Source organism: Cornus florida, unplaced genomic scaffold, assembly GCF_030987335.1.
Source record: "Cornus florida cultivar Cherokee Brave unplaced genomic scaffold, ASM3098733v1 CherokeeBrave_3.0.0_Hap2_Chr04, whole genome shotgun sequence".
Taxonomy (NCBI): Eukaryota; Viridiplantae; Streptophyta; class Magnoliopsida; order Cornales; family Cornaceae; genus Cornus; species Cornus florida.
The window spans coordinates 103,348,354-103,366,809 of NW_026775574.1; the positions used below are offsets into that span (position 1 = coordinate 103,348,354).

Sequence of the window (18,456 nt, forward strand, 5' to 3'; positions counted from 1 at the left end):
AAGTATATCCACCAAAAAAACTGATTACGTGAAGACGATGGAAAAATTATTGCTAAAGATTTGCTGGGTAAAGTCCTGGAAGCAAGAAGGAAAATGAATATGAGTTTGAGGCACGTACACCTCTCATTTTCCTTATTGCTTCGAGGAAAGAGAGGGCAAAGCCTGAATATTCCGAATGAGGATGGAAAAATCTAAAGGAAAATGAAAGCAGTGGGCTCAAACCAAGTGTGCTAACAAGATAACTCTACGTGTGGGAAACCCAATTATATCTACGTGTGGGAAACCCAATTATATCTATAATTGGGTTTCCCACACGTAGAGTTATCTTGTTAGCACACTTGGTGTGTGTGTATATATATATATATATATATATATATATATATTATGGTTTGCAGTTATGTTATGAATTATAGTATCGTTTACGATTGCAATATAACGAATTTAAACAGACCGAATCGATCGATTCATAAAAGTACATAACGGTATCAAAATCTTGAAAAAAAATTATAAACTAATTGATACGTCACGTCAGGCATGAATCGGTACAACGAACCATAATGTATGTATATATATATATACACACCACTCATTTGTCAACCTTTAAATTGTAGGAAGATGAGATGATTGACCCCACGAACCCTTCTTGCCATATATTGCATTAAAAATAACCGTACCATCAGAGACTTTAATCACTTGTTTCTTTGGCCTACTAGAGTCCACCATAGAGTCGTGCATTAATTACTCAACCTGTTGTTTTGGCCTTCTAGAGCCAGTGCACTAGCCAAATTTGATTTTATCTCTTATTTATAAACTACTAAATTACCAATAAATTGATTGTAGATCAACAATTCAATAAGTTAAAATAGAATTTATTTATTAGGAAATGAAGACAAACATTTCGCTCAACTATATTACGTATAAAATACGGAGTAGTATAATATTGACTTTAAACTTTAATTTTAATTTTTTTTTTTTTTTTTTTTTTTAAGAGAACATAAACATTCAATTTTGTCCAATAACAATGCTGGGCCAATAAGTAGTAGTCGTCTCTAAACTTTGTCACATCATCCCATTAATTTCGTATGATACTCCACCTTGTTTTTCACCCACTTTCCCAAACAAAATATCTATATGCTCTCACATACGTATGCACGTGCGCATGACCGCGACACCTATCTTTCGTAACATTATTATGTATCGTTCAATTGGTAGGTAGGCTCAGTTTGTTTGAATATTCAATTGGTAAGTAAGCTCCATTTGTTTGCGTGTAAAATATTTTTTATTTTTTAATGTTTGTTTGTTGTAAAATGAGAAAAAATATATATATATATTAAAATCTAATCAATATAACTTACTTATTAATTTTCACTAAGTTATTTTGTACATTCCGTCCAATAAACTCGACTTCAACAACAACTTAACAGTGGCATAGCAACATAGGGACGAGTGGGGGCAACTATCCCACTGTATTTTTAATTTTATATGGAAAGATTTTTATATTTCTATAATTGCCCCCTCTAAAATTTGACACTTCACGTGTGTGTGTATATATATATATATATATATATATAACCAAAAGTCTATTCACGATTTTACAAAATATTATTTCCTCACAAAATATGATATTTTTTTTCACTTTCCCAAATTATTATCTTCTATCCCACTTTCCAAAAACAAAATTCATCAAGATATTCTTTCACATTTTTTATTTTACCACAAACAAATGGATTGTTTCTATTACATTTTCCTTTTTGCGAATTTTCAATGTTTCACAAAAAACCATTTACACTAGACAGAGACTCAGTCGTATTGCAATGCGGTAAATAGGTAATCTGATTTTTTTTTATATTTTTTTTATCATCTAAATTTACGATTATTATTTGATATTATAATTTTAATTAGAAAAATTATTAGTTATTACTATCAAAATTATTTTAGAGTTTGTTGTTCTTTCAAAATTTAGTTTATGTATTGTGTTACTAATTACTATTATCCAAATAAGATTTAGAAATTTTTTTTATTTGCTGTCCAAATCAATAAAATCACAAATTCACTTACTCTATCAAAATTTTCAATTAATTAGATTATCTAGTTAATTATAACTTATAAGGTTAGTTATCTTTATGTATTGCTTTTTATTTTATTATTTTTTATTTTTAATATGAATGAATTTTTATTATTAGTACATTGATAGTATGACAGTAGTTATTAAGAGGACAAATGTGAATGTACTGAATAGAAATATTATGAATCAATGTTTTAATTTTTACATATATTATTTTAATTCAAATTATATATATATATATATATATATATATATATATATATATATATTATTGCTACTAAAAATTGTCCCCACATAAAGAAATTCTTAGTAGCCTACGCCACTAACTTAGACCTCTGCTGAACACCGAATAAATAAAAATAAAAAAATATTTTACCAGAAAAAGAAAAATCTTTTCCCAAAAAAATATTTTACCCCGAAACAAATGTAGCCGTAGTGCTTTTTTTTTTTTTTTTTTTTTTTTTTTTTTTTTTTGGGGGGAGGGGGGTATGTGATGTTTTACTTGAGAATGATTTAAAGACCGAATTCGACAATTTTGTTTATTATGCCGTTGATGAAAAAATTAATAAAAAAATGTAGTTTACATAGAGTTGTATCATGTGTACTATTAGAACTCTTTAAGTATACAAGTTTTTCTTTATTTTTTTTTCTTCTTCCTTTTTTTTTTTTTTTTTTTTTTGGATAAAGAATCAAATATCTAATTTCTTCTCTCTTTTTCATATATTTTGCCCCCTCTCTTTCTGTTACTTTTAAAATTTTATTTTAAAAAAATTAATACAAAATATACCTCTTATCGGATCAATATCCGATGAACTATAAAATTGGATATTGATTTACTAACAGATAATCCGTCAAGTTGTCGACTGTTTTGTACAATTTCATCAAAAGAATAATCAGATATAGAAAAGGTAATTCTGATGCAATTAACTTTTCTAAACAGCATCTCTACAAGCCTTTAGTTTGACTATAACCAACTGAGAATGTGAAAACTGGTTAGCATGAGAACTTGAGTTCGAGTATTTTATTTTTTATTTTTTTTGAACAACTCAAAGGTTCGATTTGTCTCTATTTTTTTCCTCCTAGCATTCCACATAGACAAGACTTAACTACTTTTTACTATGCAAAATTCAATCTGAATCCGATTCTTTGATTGGTCTACGTGCATACACACTTGCATAATAAAAAGGTTAGTAATGCAAATTTTATTTTGAAACAATGCTCAAGTATAATTGCAACTGCACAGCCACAATCATTAGATCTATGAGCCCCATTGTAGAACCACAAGATCTAAGAGACGTACGTGTGATAGTGACAAATGTGATCAGGAGAACTCTTTTCTTTTACATATGAATATTAAAAGGCATTAAATATATTTACATTGCCCTCGCATGCATTTTAAATCGTGAATGCAACACAATACCATAACAATAAAACATTGACGCAAAAACTCATATGACACATTTGTTAGAAGATACATATATCACTGATAAGGATCTTGAAATAATCGCAATATAAAATATTTTTTTTAAAAAAAGGGCATTATTCGAAATATAGTAGAATCCGAAATGGACAAAGAGAGGTGAAAGCCTAGACAAACTTGAGAGAGAAAGAAGATGGTAGGGCATGTCACATGTGCCAGTACATCATTGACTCTCTTGGTGAAAGTTTAATGGTGGGTGTGCAAGTCCCAATAGCCCGTAGAGATATAGTTTTGGAAAATAGATTGATCAGCTATTCGAGAAGCAAGTGACCTTGACCTCAAGTATGTATATATATATTAGTAAAAGGCATGTGCGATGCACGTGATGAATGTTTTGTAATTTATAAAATTTTTCTTTTCATATATTTTTTAATTATTTTATAAAAATTATTTTATTTTATTTATATATATCCTTATCTAATTAGATTTTTTTTATTAAAAAACTTATAATAAATAGATAAATACATAGGTGATATGTGATAGAGTTCTATTATAAAATTAATTAATAATTTTTTATATTAAAAAATAAATACTGAAATGCTAAAATCTTTACACTTTTATACTTTATTTATATGTATTATTATAGTATTATATATTTTCTTTAAATATATCATTGTCTAATGTGATAGAGTTTTATAGAAAATAAAATAGATAATTTGTGGTAAAGTTTTATAAAATAATTTGTCATTTGTGGTAAAGTTTTATAGAAATTATTTTATTTTCTTTAAATATATCCATATATAGCTTGTTTTTATTTTCTTTTATTAAAAAACTCATACTAAAAGGTAATTTGAGGTAGAGTTTTTTAAAAATTATTTTATTTTTTATATCAATTATTAAATATTTTTTATATTAATAATTCTTGTCCAGTTATTATATTTTCTTTTATTAAAAAACTCATAATAAATACATAAATAGGTTATTTATATTAGAGTTTTATATAAAATCTTTTAAAAAAATATTTTATTTTCTTTAAATATAAATAGATAATTTGTGTTAGAGTTTTATACATCTTTATCTAATATGATAGAGTTTTATTGAAAATAAAATATATAATTTGTGATAGAATTTTATAGAAATTATTTTATTTTTTTTGAATATTTCTTTCTCTAATTAGATTTAATTTTATTAAGAAAAATAAAAATAAAATATGTAATTGGTGATAGAGTTTATAGAAATTATTTTATTTTCTTTAAATATATCCTTATCTAATTAGATTTCATTTTATTAAGAAACTCATCATAAAAGCTAATTTGCGGTAGAGTTTCAGAAAACAATTATTTTATTTCATATATCAATTAATAAATATTTTTATATTAATAATTCTTGTCTAATTAGATTTTATTTTATTTAAAAATTCATAATAATAAATAGATAAATAGATTAATTCAAATTTTATTAAATAGATTTTAGAGTTTTATAAAGTTCTTTTTAATAAAAAATAATAATAATAATAACTCTTTTCATATCAATCAATAAATATTTTTTTATATAAATAAATAAGTTCTGAAATACTAAAACTCTTTGCATATTTAATAATAAAACTCTTTTCTGCCATAGCTTCTCTATTTTATTTTATAGATAAAAACTATTTTTATATTAATTAATAAATATTTTTTTATATAAATAAATAAATACTGAAACTTTTTGGCAGAGCTTCTGTAATTCTTGGTCTATGCCCCCACTGAATTTATAGAATTCTAAATTTTTTTTAGGAAAAACTATTTTATTTTTTATATCAATTAAAAAATATTTTTTACATTAATAATTCTAGTCTAAATAGATTTCCTTTTATTAAAAAACTTATAATAAATAAATAAATAGGTAATTTGTTTTAGAGTTTAATAGAAACTCTTTTAAAAACACTTTTTATATCAATTAATAAATATTTTTTATATTAATAATTCTAAATGAATATTTTTTATATTAATAATTCTTGTCTAATTAAATTTCCTTTTATTAAAAAACTCATAATAAATAGATAAATAGGTAAATTGTGTTAGAGTTTTATAAAAACTTTTTTAAAACTACTTTTTAGATCAATTAATAAATAATTTTTTATATTAATAATACGTGTCGAATTAGATTTCCTTTTATTAAAAAACTAATAATAAATATATAAGTATGTAATTTGTGTTAGAATTTCATAGAAACTCTTTAAATATTATATGTTTATCTAATGTGATAGAGTTTTATTGAAAATAAAATATGTATTTTGTGATAGAGTTTTATATAAATTATTTTATTTTCTTTAAATATATCACTATCTAATTAGATTTAATTTTATTAAGAAACTCATAATAAAAGTTAATTTGTAGTAGAGTTTTAGAAAAATTATTTTATAATATACCAATTAATAAATATTTTTTGTCTAATTAGATTTTCTTTTATTAAAAAATTCATAATAATAAATAGATAAATAAGCTAATTTAAATTTTATCAGATAGATTTTAGAGTTTGATAGACTTTTTTTTTATTTTCTAAAAAAACTCTTTGCATATCAATTAATAAATATTTTTTTCATATAAATAGATACTTAAATACGAAAACTCTTTGCATATTTAATAATAGTATAGATAAAAGATTTTTTTTATTTTAATTAATAAATATTTTTTTATATCAATAAATAAATACTGAAACACCTTGTCAGAGTTTCTGTATTTTACTGTGAAAATTAGATTTTCTTTTATTAAAAAATTCATAATAATAAATAGGTTAATTTGAATTTTATTACGAAGATTTTGGAGTTTTATAGAGTTTATATATATATATATATATATATATATATATATATATATATTTAAAAACTCTTTTCATACCAATTAATAAATATTTTTTTATATAACTTCATAAATACTGAAATACTGAAACTCTTTACACATTTAATAAATATTTTAAAAATAAATAAATAAATATTGAAACTTTATATTCACTTTTATTAAAAAAAATTGCTAAAAATAAATAGATAAATAGGTTAATTTTAATTTTATTAGGCAGATTTTAGACTTTTATAGAGTATTTTTTTCTTCTATTTATTTTTTTATATATAAAAATGCTTTTCATATCAATTAATAAATACTTTTTATATAAATAAATAAATACTGAAATACTGAAACTTTTTGCACATTTAATATTTTATTTTCTTTAAATATATCCTTGTCTAATTAGATTTAATTTTATTAAGAAACTCATAATAAAAGTTAATTTGTGGTATTTTAGAAAAAATATTTTATTTTATATATCAATTAAAAAATATTTTTTATATTAATAATTCTTGTCTAATTATATTTTCTTTTATTAAAAAATTTATAATAATAAAAAGATAAATAGGTTAATTTAAATTTTATTACATAGATTTTGGAGTTTGATAGAGTTTTTTTTTTTTTTTTTTTTTAGAAAAACACTTTTCATATCAATTAATAAATATATTTTAATATAAATAGATACTTAAATACTGAAACTCTTTGAATATTTAACAGTAGTACAGATAAAAACTATTTTTATATCAATTAATAAATATTTTTTATTTAAATAAATAAATCCTGGAACACTTTGGTAGAGCTTCTGTATTTTACTCTGAAAATTAGATTTTCTTTTATTAAAAAATTGTAATATATAATACGTGTTAGAGTGTTATAGAAAATATTTTCAAAACTCTTTTTATATGAATTAATAAATATTTTCATATTTTAATAATTCCTATCTAATTAGATTAGCTTTTATTAAAAAAAAAAAAAAAAAAAAAAACTCATAATAAAAGGTAATTTGTGGTAGAATTTTAGAAAAATTTATTTTATTTTTTATATGAATTAAAAAAATATTTTTTATAATAATAATTTTTGTCTTGTTACATTTTATTTTATTAAAAACTTATAATAAATAAATAGGTAATTTGTGTTAGAGTTTAATATAAACTCTTTTAAAAACTTTTTTTCTATCAATTAATAAATATTTTTTATTTTAATAATTCTAGTCTAATTAGGTTTCCATTTATTAAAAAACTTATAATAAATAGATAAATAGATAATTTATGTTATAATTTATAGCATCTCTTTAAATATATCTTTGTTGATAGAGTTTTATTGAAAATAAAATAAGTAATTTGTAATAGAGTTTTATAGAAATTATTTTATTTTCTTTAAATATATCATTGTCTAATTAGATTTAATTTTATTAAGAAACTCATAATAAAAGCTAATTTGTGGTAGAGTTTTATAAAAATTATTTTATTTTATATATCAATTAATAAATATTTTTTATATTAATAATTTTTGTCTAATTAGATTTTCTTTTATTAAAAAATTCACAATAATAAATAGATAAATAGGTTAATTTAAATTTTATTATGTAGATTTTATATCAATTAATAAATAAATACCGAAACTCTTTGCACAAAGGCCAAGAAAGTAGTACTACACTTGATCTTAGCCAAAAGACCAAGAAAAGTTAGCCAAAAGGCCGACTCAAAAAAGTTTAATACTACACTTGATGTTAACCAAAATGCCGAGAATGTGTAATTATTATATCTTTAACTCTATAGTTTTATAAGAGGCTTTTATGTAATTTTTTTTACTTAAAACCAATGTGGGACTTTGTAATTTGAATTAAACTCTTTTTATATTTTGTTAATTTGAATTAATTTTAATTTTATTAGGCAATTTAAATACTGAAATACTATTCTATATATCGTGGGATATAATAATTAATGAGAGCTCTTTATTGTGAATTAAACTCTTTTTATATTTTGTTAATTTGAATTAATTTGAATTTTATTAGGTAATTTTGAGTTTTATAAAATTTATATCAATTAATAAATAAGTATTGAAACTCTTTTCACAAAGGTCAAGAAAGTGGTACTACACTTGATCTTAGCCAAAAGATCGAGAATGTGTGATTATTATTTCTTTAGCTCTATAGTTTTATAAGATACTTTCAAGTAATCCTTTTTACTTAAAACAACTGTGGGACTTTTTAATTTGAATTAAACTATTTTTATATTTTGTTAATTTGAGTTAATTTTAATTTTATTAGGTAATTTTAAGTTTTATGGAATTTATATCAATTAATAAATAAATACTGAAATACTGAACTTGATCTTAGTCAAAAGACCAAGAAAGGTTAGCCAAAAGGCCGACCCAATAATTTTCATCAAAGAGAAGTTCTATTTAAATAATAATAACTACAGGATTCTAGTTGTGTGGCAAATGGATTGAAAACATAATTCAAGTAAATTGTTTTCTTGTATGTACATATCAAATATGGTGAACTTTTTGTCCATAGATTTCTCCCAAAGATCTTAGTTAGTTAACTGCGTTAGGTACAAGGCTACGCCATATATAACAGAACAATATTTTAAACAAAATATCTACTTTTACAGATTTTATTCCAACGATCCTGAGAAAATTGTAGGCTTCAATTATTGGAGTCTAGTTTTTGTTTGCCTGAATTATTGGAGTCTAGTTTTTATTGAGATATTTGAAAGAAATACAATCTTATAGTTGTCTCTTCTTCACCAATGAGCATCTTTTAACAAGGGTACACTTGATCTTAGCCAAAAGGTCGAGAAGGTATGAATATTATTTCTTTAGCTCTATAATTTTATAAGAGACTTTCATGTAATCTTTTTTTACTTTAAACCAATGTGGGACTTTGTAATTTGAATTAAACTCTTTTTATATTTTGTTAATTTGAATTAATTTTTAATTTTATTAGGTAATTTAAATACTGAAACACTATTATATATATCGTGGGATATAATAATTAATGAGAGTTCTTTATTGTGAATTAAACCCTTTTTATATTTTTTTAATTTGAATTAATTTGAATTTTATTAGGGAGTTTTATATAATTTATATCTTAGCCAAAAGGCTGACCCAAAAAAATTTAGTACTACACTTGATCTTAGCCAAAAGGCCGAAAGGGTGTGATTATTATTTCTTTAACTATATAGTACTGAACTTGATCTTAGCCAAAAGACCGAGAAAGGTTAGCCGAAAGGTCGACCCAAAAAAATTTAGTATTACACTTGATCTTAGCCAAAAGACCGAGAAGGTGTGAATATTATTTCTTTAGTTCTATAGTTTTATAAGAGGCTTTCATGTAATCTTTTTTACTTTAAATCAATGTGGGACTTTGTAATTTGAATTAAACTCTTTTTATATTTTGTTAATTTGAATTAATTTTAATTTTATTAGGTAATTTTGAGTTTTATAGAATTTATATCAATTAATAAATAAATACTGAAACACTTTGCACATTTAATAATTTCATGTAATCATTTTTACTTAAAACCAATGTGGGACTTTGTAATTTGAATTAAACTATTTTTATATTTTGTTAATTTGAGTTAATTTTAATTTTATTAGGTAATTTTGAGTTTTATAGAATTTATATCAATTAATAAATAAATACTGAAATGCTGAACTTGATCTTAGCCAAAAGACCAAGAAAGGTTAGCCAAAAAGCCGACCCAAAAAAATTTAGTATTACACTTGATCTTAGCCAAAAGGCCGAGAAGGTGTGAATATTATTTATTTAGCTCTATAGTTTTATAAAAGGCTTTCATGTAATCTTTTTTACTTTAAATCCATGTGGGACTTTGTAATTTGAATTAAGCTCTTTTTATATTTTGTTAATTTGAATAATTTTAATTCTATTAGTAAATTTTGAGTTTTATAGAATTTATATTAATTAATAAATAAATACTAAAATACTGAAACACTGAAACACTTTGCACATTTAATAATAGTATAGATATAGATATAGATATATGGTAGGAATGGTGATCGAGGATGGCCAAATTCAGTGAAAGGCACGAGTGGGAGTGTATTGGCACGAGTGAGTGCGAGAGTTGGGCTGACCAAGGTTGGTTTTGTGGCGAGGAGGTACAACGTGGGCTGGTTTGGATGTTGGACAAAATTTAATGGATAAAGGTTTTAATATGTAGACCCTTAAACCCTGTAAGAGAGAGACCAAAACAAATCATACACAATCTTGGTGATTGGGACCTAAGCCATACAAACCTTGGAGGCCCAAAAAATTATCCATATAAATGGGCTTGAAAAACTCTGTTGGGTTCATTAAAGCTTGGTTAAAATGATACGTTTGCTATAACTGGACCCCCAATTGCAAATTCATTGAAGGGGTTCTTGGGCCTAATTATCATGGATTATTAACATAGTGGATGATTTTAGGGGTGTCATATTCATTTTTGACCCGCCAAATCATTTGTAATCCGATTAGACTAAACGGGTCCGGTAAGCATATTGTGTTTGTGTTTGGAATGATCCTGGAAATATAAAATTTTAATTAAATCGTGTTGATTCATGTCTTCTTAGGTCTTGACCTATTTATTTTTAGTTCCCATAATTTTTTTTCATAAAAATTTAATTAATAAGCTTCAAAAATAAATCAAAACCCTAATTTCAATTTTGGATTCAATAACTTGCACCCAAAGGCTTCAAGGAGCTTTCCATTATACTAAAGAGCACGTTCAAACGTTTTTCCCTTAAATGTTTACTTACGATGACATAGACATTAGAGGATCTTGGTTTCATCTTTTTGTACTATTAATGCTAAATAGCGAAAGTGATTATTTTGAATAATCTTCGAGCCAAGTTTTATTTAAAAATATCTACTAACACAATATTATCATCAAACATCATAGACAGTAAAACGATCATATGCTCATTTATATTGGTACAGTTATGACAAACTTACATTCCAACAAAATTAAACAAACACGTTATCTTTCAAATAAAGCTACAAAAGGATTAACTAAACATACAATAGAAATCATAGAACATTACAACAAAAACACATATGTTATGTTTGACAGCATCGAACGGCGCCTTAAATTTAGGATTGGAGAAATTTTAGTACAAATTTTGAACTAAACTTCTTCCAATCGCACCAATTCAGTACTCCCAAACATAATAATAAACCATTAGGCACGTAGCTAGAAAGTTGCATCTTCTGTTGGAAGAGGAAGATGAGTCCTGAAAATGAAGAAATTCTCATAGATAAACCCGGCAAGCCCACCACCAATGAGTGGCCCGACCCAGTAGACCCAGTGATCGGTCCAGTCTCCGCTCACCAAGGCCGGGCCGAACGACCTTGCAGGGTTCATTGAGGCCCCAGAGAAAGCCCCACCAGCCATGATGTTGGCCCCCACTACAAGACCGACTAAGAATGGACCCAGCCCATCAAGATTGCCCTTTTTGGGATCAACCATAGTAGCATAGACTGTGAACAACAATGAGAAGGTCAAAACAACCTCCATTATTACTCCTTGTAAATAGTCCACCCCACTTGCAAGTGTATGTACTGGAGTTGTCTGTGGAATTCATGATCACAAAATCATAATTAGAATCACGAAAAAGTTTTCTCAATTATGTAAAAAGAAAAAAGGAATAATAATTCTCTTAATTATGGAAAGAATTTAGAAGGGACCTGAGTCAAAAGTTGTAAATATTAACCAAACACTAACACGCTTAATATATGCATGTTTGACCAGAGAGCATTTAGCCTAAAAGTATAACCTTTTTATTTAGGGGAGGAATTCAAACCAGATGTGAATAAAAAGATATGTGTTTGTTTTACCATTCAGAATATATAAAAATCATTTTCACTATAGAAAGTACACAAAAAAAATAATAATAAATTCACTTTGATTGTTGGGAAAAAAAAAATAGAGGGTTAAGAGTCAGAACTTCAGAATATAAAAAGGGGTTTTACCAAACACAAGCACTCTTTAATACGAGTATTGGTACAGTTATATAATATTTTTCCAGACTAAAGATTTCAACTTTTAGCATGCATGCGCACATATATATATATATACACACACACACCTACACATATATCATATAAGTGTATGTCACGTCGGGAGGAGATGATTGGGACAGACTTTTTTTTTTTTTTTTTTTTTTTTTTTAAGGGATGATTTTACACAAAACTGACTACTCTCAAATTTATTACTATAAAGTTAATTAGGGATCCATTTTGTTGTGAGGGCCAGCACGTAATGGCTCTATGAGTGCATATACATAATATATATATATATAGACAATATAGAGAGAGAAAGTTGTGGAGGATAGGTCTGGGTGTCCCCAGATCTCAGAAGTACTTTAGGAGTGACAAGAAGTTCATTTGGCATATACTTATACGAACGTATCTTTTACAATAAAACTATCAAATCAGGCACTTTTATGGAGTCCACACACTTGCATGTGGACCATGCAATTGCTTGTTACAGAGTTGGGAAATTAGGTTAATCAAAGGATTAGATTCCAATGAAACCAGAATCGGTTTCAAATCTGATAAAATTTATTTATAATTTGATCCGATCATATATATAAATAATAATAAAAACATTTTAAAATATGGGTTTTAATTAAAATTTTAATCCATGTTAATGGGATCTACGTGAAAAGAAAGAGTCTTTTTTTTTTTTTTTTTAGAAACTTACCAACCCTCCAGTAAGGTAATGAAGTAGAGCACAAGCTGCAACAGAGGCTAAACACTGATCGATAAAGTAGAGAAGGGATCGGAAGACGGTGATACGACCGCCGGCACAGAGACCGAGCGTCACGGCAGGGTTAAGATGACCACCGGAGATGCGAAAGCCGGCCGATATCATCACTCCCACCACCAATGCATGTGCCATGGCCACAAAAAATAGGCTCACTAGTGAATCCCCACTTAGCTTATCTGTTTTTCCAATCAACAATTATATATATGTATATATATATATCCGTTGCACTATATATATATATATATATATATATATATATATATATAGTATATATATATATACTATATATATATAGTATGTATGTATATATGTAATGAATGAATTATGTACCGGCGCCCATGGCCGATCCAACACCGGCGAAGACGAATAGGAAGGTACAAATGAACTCCACAATAAGGGCTTGAATGCAGTCGATCTGCAAGACCTCTCGGCCTGTTCCCAAGGCGATTTTCGCCATTTCCAACTCTCACCTGAACAAAATGATCTAATAGATATGTGTGTAAGAGATGGTAAAGTCTCAAAAACTTGGTGAAAGGCCTAGTACATTTATGTTGGCGAAGTGAGAGTGATATATATATAGAGAGAGAGAGATCGAGGGGTTTATAGGTAATTAATTAAACATTGAACTGGAATGCACGTTGGCATCTTTTGTTACTGAAATTATTATAATGCTCAAATGACTAACATGCCCATTGACTTCTGTTCTAATTTTAAGTTTGCCATTTTGAATATATAAATAAATATTTTCCTACTCTTAATATTGCTGTTGACATTTTTCCCTTTTCTATTCACTGGAGATCTTGATTTGATCAATCAAGTATTGGTGTTAAAGACCTAAATCACATAAAGCGACAACGAAAACAAGAATGTTGTTAGAGTATCTGAATGAATATATATATATATATATATATATAATTTCATTTAATCCATTATCATTCTAATTTTATTAAATGCTTTTTTGATGAATTTTTTAATATAAGAATATTTAAGAATAATAAGATATTTATTTATAATTAATTTTATTAATTAGTTATATGAAGTGGTTATATTTTTTCATTGTATCATTTATAATTAAAGTAAAAGCTAGCCTAGTGGCCAACTGGCCAAGTAACCAAGACTCTTCCGGTCCAAAGGTGCAATTCCTCCCACGTGAGTATTGATTCCTCTTCTTGTCCTGCATCCTTTTTATGACTACTATAGACGAGTATTATTTGTAGTCCCTATAATCCAATGAAATATAAGTAAAAAAAAAAAAAAAAGTTACGTAAATACTCACACATATATTTCACAAATTGTTCGATACAAAACTTGAACTTCTCACAATCCTTTTGAGAAAAAAAAAATTATATCGATACGTTAATGCCCATTAATTAATTGCACAAGAGAGAACTGTGAGATCGATCAACCTACTTGTTGTTAGGTTAAAATCTCAATCCTCCTAGTGCACCAAAGAGGATGATGCATGAGTTATGGAAGACATGGAGTTGTCCAAAGGTTTCCCATTTCTATATATTTAATTATTTTTCTTTGGCATGTGGTGTTGCTGTGGTAATTTGACAGAATGGTAAAGGGTTGTGTGGTAATTTAACAAGACACATTGGCACTTCACAACCCACCACAACAAAAGCTGAGTTGCTAATTAACTTGCTATTGATTTAAGTAAATGTCATGGTCCAATGAGTGTGTTTTTGTGGGTGTGGCTTTTGGTGTTGTCTTCTTCATATATGTGATAATTAAACATGTAGACATGGTATACTTTCCTTTTTGTTGATAGCTTTATGTCCATTTGACATTTAACAAAGAATGGGCGATGCAAAAATCGAAAGTGACCCCTACGCTTTCATTGACTTGAACCCTAAAAGGCCTGATTCAAGATCGAACATTATTTACCCATCTTATTCACCACCTTATTTGGTGGTACTAGCCAGACTTTCATAATTACCACCACTAATACAAAGGAGACTGTGCATGTCCTCTTCTTATAGTACTGTTGCATGACAAATCAAAGTTGGTAGATTAACAACACTTTTACTCCGCAAGTGCCTTCATTCACTCAAAGTGTAAATATGAAATTCTTTTTCTTTGAATCTAAATTTGTTGTAAAAGAAATAAAATTTATTTTTTGAAATTTTTAAATATTTAATTATATTGCAATTTTGATGAGATAGAGAACAATACTTCTATATCACTCATGTATATATGTACGTGCTCTCAAAAGAAAAACAAAAAAGAAAATCATAATTGATTTTCTAAAAAATATCTCTCAAAAGACTTTCTCAAAATAATGAATTTTTGTTTCAAAAAGCCGTACCTTAATGTTAAATAAAAGATAGATTATATAAAAATTTAGAAGAACTTAAAATACTTAAAACAAGTCAATTTCATGCATAGGTTTTTGAAATGAAGTCTACCTAGGAATCAAAATAGACCAGGAAGGTAAGTTACCAAAATCGATCTGAAGACCTTGAACCGATTCAAGTTGGCCGGTGAGTTTTCGTGACAAAATAACTTTGAGACTTGAACCGGTTCAGGGTGGTTTGAACTGATTATAGTTGGTCAGACTTGAAAATCGATCACTAAAAAGTATCAAAAGTTGAACCTGTTCCAAAAAACCTGAACCAGTTCAAATTGGGCAGAATGTAAAGTCTTCTTAAACACTTAAGTTTAATCCTCCCAAGTGTACTCACACACGCTCTTACCTCTCTTAAATATTGTTCTCATCATCCCGTAGTTTATTAAAGCATGAACACTTTAACTTCTTCAAATCCGTTTCCGATCTTGAATCTTGAAATTTTAAACCGAAATTTTACAACTCGATCAGATTCATTCTGACAACAAAATTTATAATTACCAATTATAAAATAAATATGACACAATAACAACACGTCTTGAAGTCCAATTTATAAGAAACATACACATTATTCAGGATTCGTGGTTTATATCTTGAAGTCCAATTTATAAGAAACATACACATTATTCAGGATTCGTGGTTTATATATTACCTTAAGTCAATCAAAACACCCAATTTAAGAGCTAGTTTGATGTGGTGAAATGGAATAAAAGAAAGTGGAATGGAATGAGTTTTTTTCCATTCTCGTGTTTGGTGCGCAATTTTAAAGTTGGAATCATCATTCCCCACTATTCTTGGAGAATGACCATTCCATTAAAATCATTCCACCTTTAAACAAAAGGAATGACCATTCCATTCCCACTTTAAAAAAATACGGACTAAAAAAAATTAAAAAAATAAAGCGGAGTCCCCAACAAATTACAAACCCACATCAATCCAGTAAATACACCCACATCAATCCTGTAAATACACCGGTAACGAACAAGGAAGAAAGAAGCAAAGCCAGCTTTGACGAGCAAGAAGAGGGTTTGATCCAGTGATGAAGTGGACTGAAACGGCGACAACTATGAATGATCTGGACCAGTTTGCTGAAAGTTGTTAAAGAACGTTGCCGGAGAAGATGATCGAAAAATTGGTCAAGCAAGTGAGATCTACGCGCAGAACTTCAGGTGGCGCGTGTTAACACATGTAGCATTGTATGGGGCTGTTCTTTGCACCGTTGTGTTCGTCTTAATACATTGGACCTTCGTCTGTGATTTATTCCTATATGATCGGTGGTCTCAATTATAAACACCACCACTAGATACATAAAAACACCACCGCTAGATACAAATTCTCCGGCGGCGACGCCTCACCTCTGTTCAATCACCTACTTCTCTCCATCGCCTCTTCTTGCCCCTTTGTTTCTTTTTTCTCATCTATTTTCTCTCTTTATTATCTCTTCTCCATTTTATTTTTGCAGATGTTAATTTCTTTAGTTAATTTTTTTTACTAATAATAAAATATAATTTATAAAAATAATATAAATTCATTTCATTCCAAGTTTCTTACCAAATACAGAAATAAGAATAAGCATTTTATTTTTACACATTTTATATTTACAACCAAACGGTAAAATATGAATCATCATTTCAATTTCATTTCCACTTCCATTTCAATCCATTTGACCACACCAAACATGTTAGAAATCACTACTTCTAGAGGTATCTCAGTAATAACTTTAATCAACGTGCGATGTATTGCAGTGAACGACTGAGATTGTGTGATGTATTGAAATGGACGGCTGAGATCTATTCACACCTAAAATTATGACTGTGTGCTGAGATGTACGGTTCACCTCTCAAAGATGAAGTGAAGAATATTGATCAATGAATGATTTGTTTTTGTTTTTTTAAGAGAATGGGAAGAAACAAGATTGAATCTTCACCGTCCAATGCTAGATATCCAAATGCTGATGATGATGAGGTGGGTTCATGAATGACTTGGAGCTCCCATGTAGAGCCTGTGTAGCTTGGCATTATTATAGGCAAATGTAGCTGACACATTGCTTTGTCATCTAGTTCATAATGGCACAATATGTAATAGGTTTTCCTGGTCCTATGATTATGCTTCCATATTGCTGGAATCAACTTTTGTAAAGCCTTCCTTGCATTATTGCTTTTTTAATTATTGAAGACATGTTAGTGTCTGTCTGTGATACCTTCCTTAATCTTGACATATAATACAGGAGTATATATATATCTATATATTTTTATACTATATAGTGATACATTAACCGAGGCCCCATCCCATACACATGAATATGTGACGTGGTTTTTTTTATAAATTAATCAAAGAAGCAATATTATACAATACTGTTAAATTTGAAAATAGAATGATAATGAAAATGTCTTGCATTTCTCCATTTAACAATATTGTAATGCTGCATATTTAAATAATATGTTGAATGAATATTATATCTTCGAAATAAATATATTGTATTACATGGATTGATGGTAATGATCTGATCCAAGTTGATGATCACAAAATTTATTCAAAAAAAAAAAAAAAAAAGGTTAACGATCACAAAGTTCAAAACACAGGGAACTTCAATGAGGAAGGTTTTGAGAGTATTTTTACCAAAGCAAAAGATTTTATACAAAAAATAAAGAGAAAAAGAAGAGTTACATTTGGATTGAAGAATAAATATTGTTTAATTACCTTTGGTTTCAAGTTAACAAAAAAATATAAAAAATTACCTTTGGTTTCTGCAGCATTTCCCTATTTTATAATTACAAATGTGTATAGTCAATAAATTTATGGGCATTGGCACTGGCTGTCAAATAATAATTAAATTGTTTGTCATTATATAAATTATTAAAATCACATTCATAGTACCATGTTGGATCCAAGATTGCATGTTATATATAAAATTCTCAATGCTTACATGCTCAGCATTTAATAAAATTTATCCATACAAGAAAGTCAACAGTAAATAGATAGAAGCCCCTAATAATAGAAGTTTAAATATAGTTTTATGGTTGAAC

General features: G+C 27.0%; 1 protein-coding gene and 1 pseudogene across 1 annotated transcript; both read right to left on the minus strand.

The window, feature by feature from the left end:
• Positions 1-9,931: 9,931 nt before the first annotated feature.
• On the minus strand, positions 9,932-10,066 carry LOC132305594 (U2 spliceosomal RNA; annotated as a pseudogene).
• Positions 10,067-11,210: 1,144 nt separating this feature from the next.
• LOC132304364 (aquaporin TIP4-1) lies at positions 11,211-13,636 on the minus strand. Its single transcript, XM_059802008.1, has 3 exons — positions 13,411-13,636; positions 13,015-13,256; positions 11,211-11,880 (listed from the first exon to the last, which is right to left on the minus strand). The coding sequence occupies exons 1-3, from the start codon at positions 13,535-13,537 to the stop codon at positions 11,503-11,505; spliced, it is 747 nt and encodes a 248-aa protein (XP_059657991.1). The 5' UTR covers positions 13,538-13,636; the 3' UTR covers positions 11,211-11,502.
• Between the last annotated feature and the right edge of the window lie 4,820 nt (positions 13,637-18,456).

What these genes read in the sequence shown, in the direction of transcription:
- LOC132304364 (XM_059802008.1), bottom strand. Translation starts at nt 13,537, where the DNA reads ATGGCGAAAATCGCCTTGGGAACAGGCCGAGAGGTCTTGCAGATCGAC. An exon ending in TGGATCGGCCATGGGCGCCG is followed by an intron (nt 13,257 to 13,410) that starts GTACATAATTCA and finishes TTGGAAAAACAG; the next exon opens with ATAAGCTAAGTGGGGATTCA. An exon ending in ATTACCTTACTGGAGGGTTG is followed by an intron (nt 11,881 to 13,014) that starts GTAAGTTTCTAA and finishes TGAATTCCACAG; the next exon opens with ACAACTCCAGTACATACACT.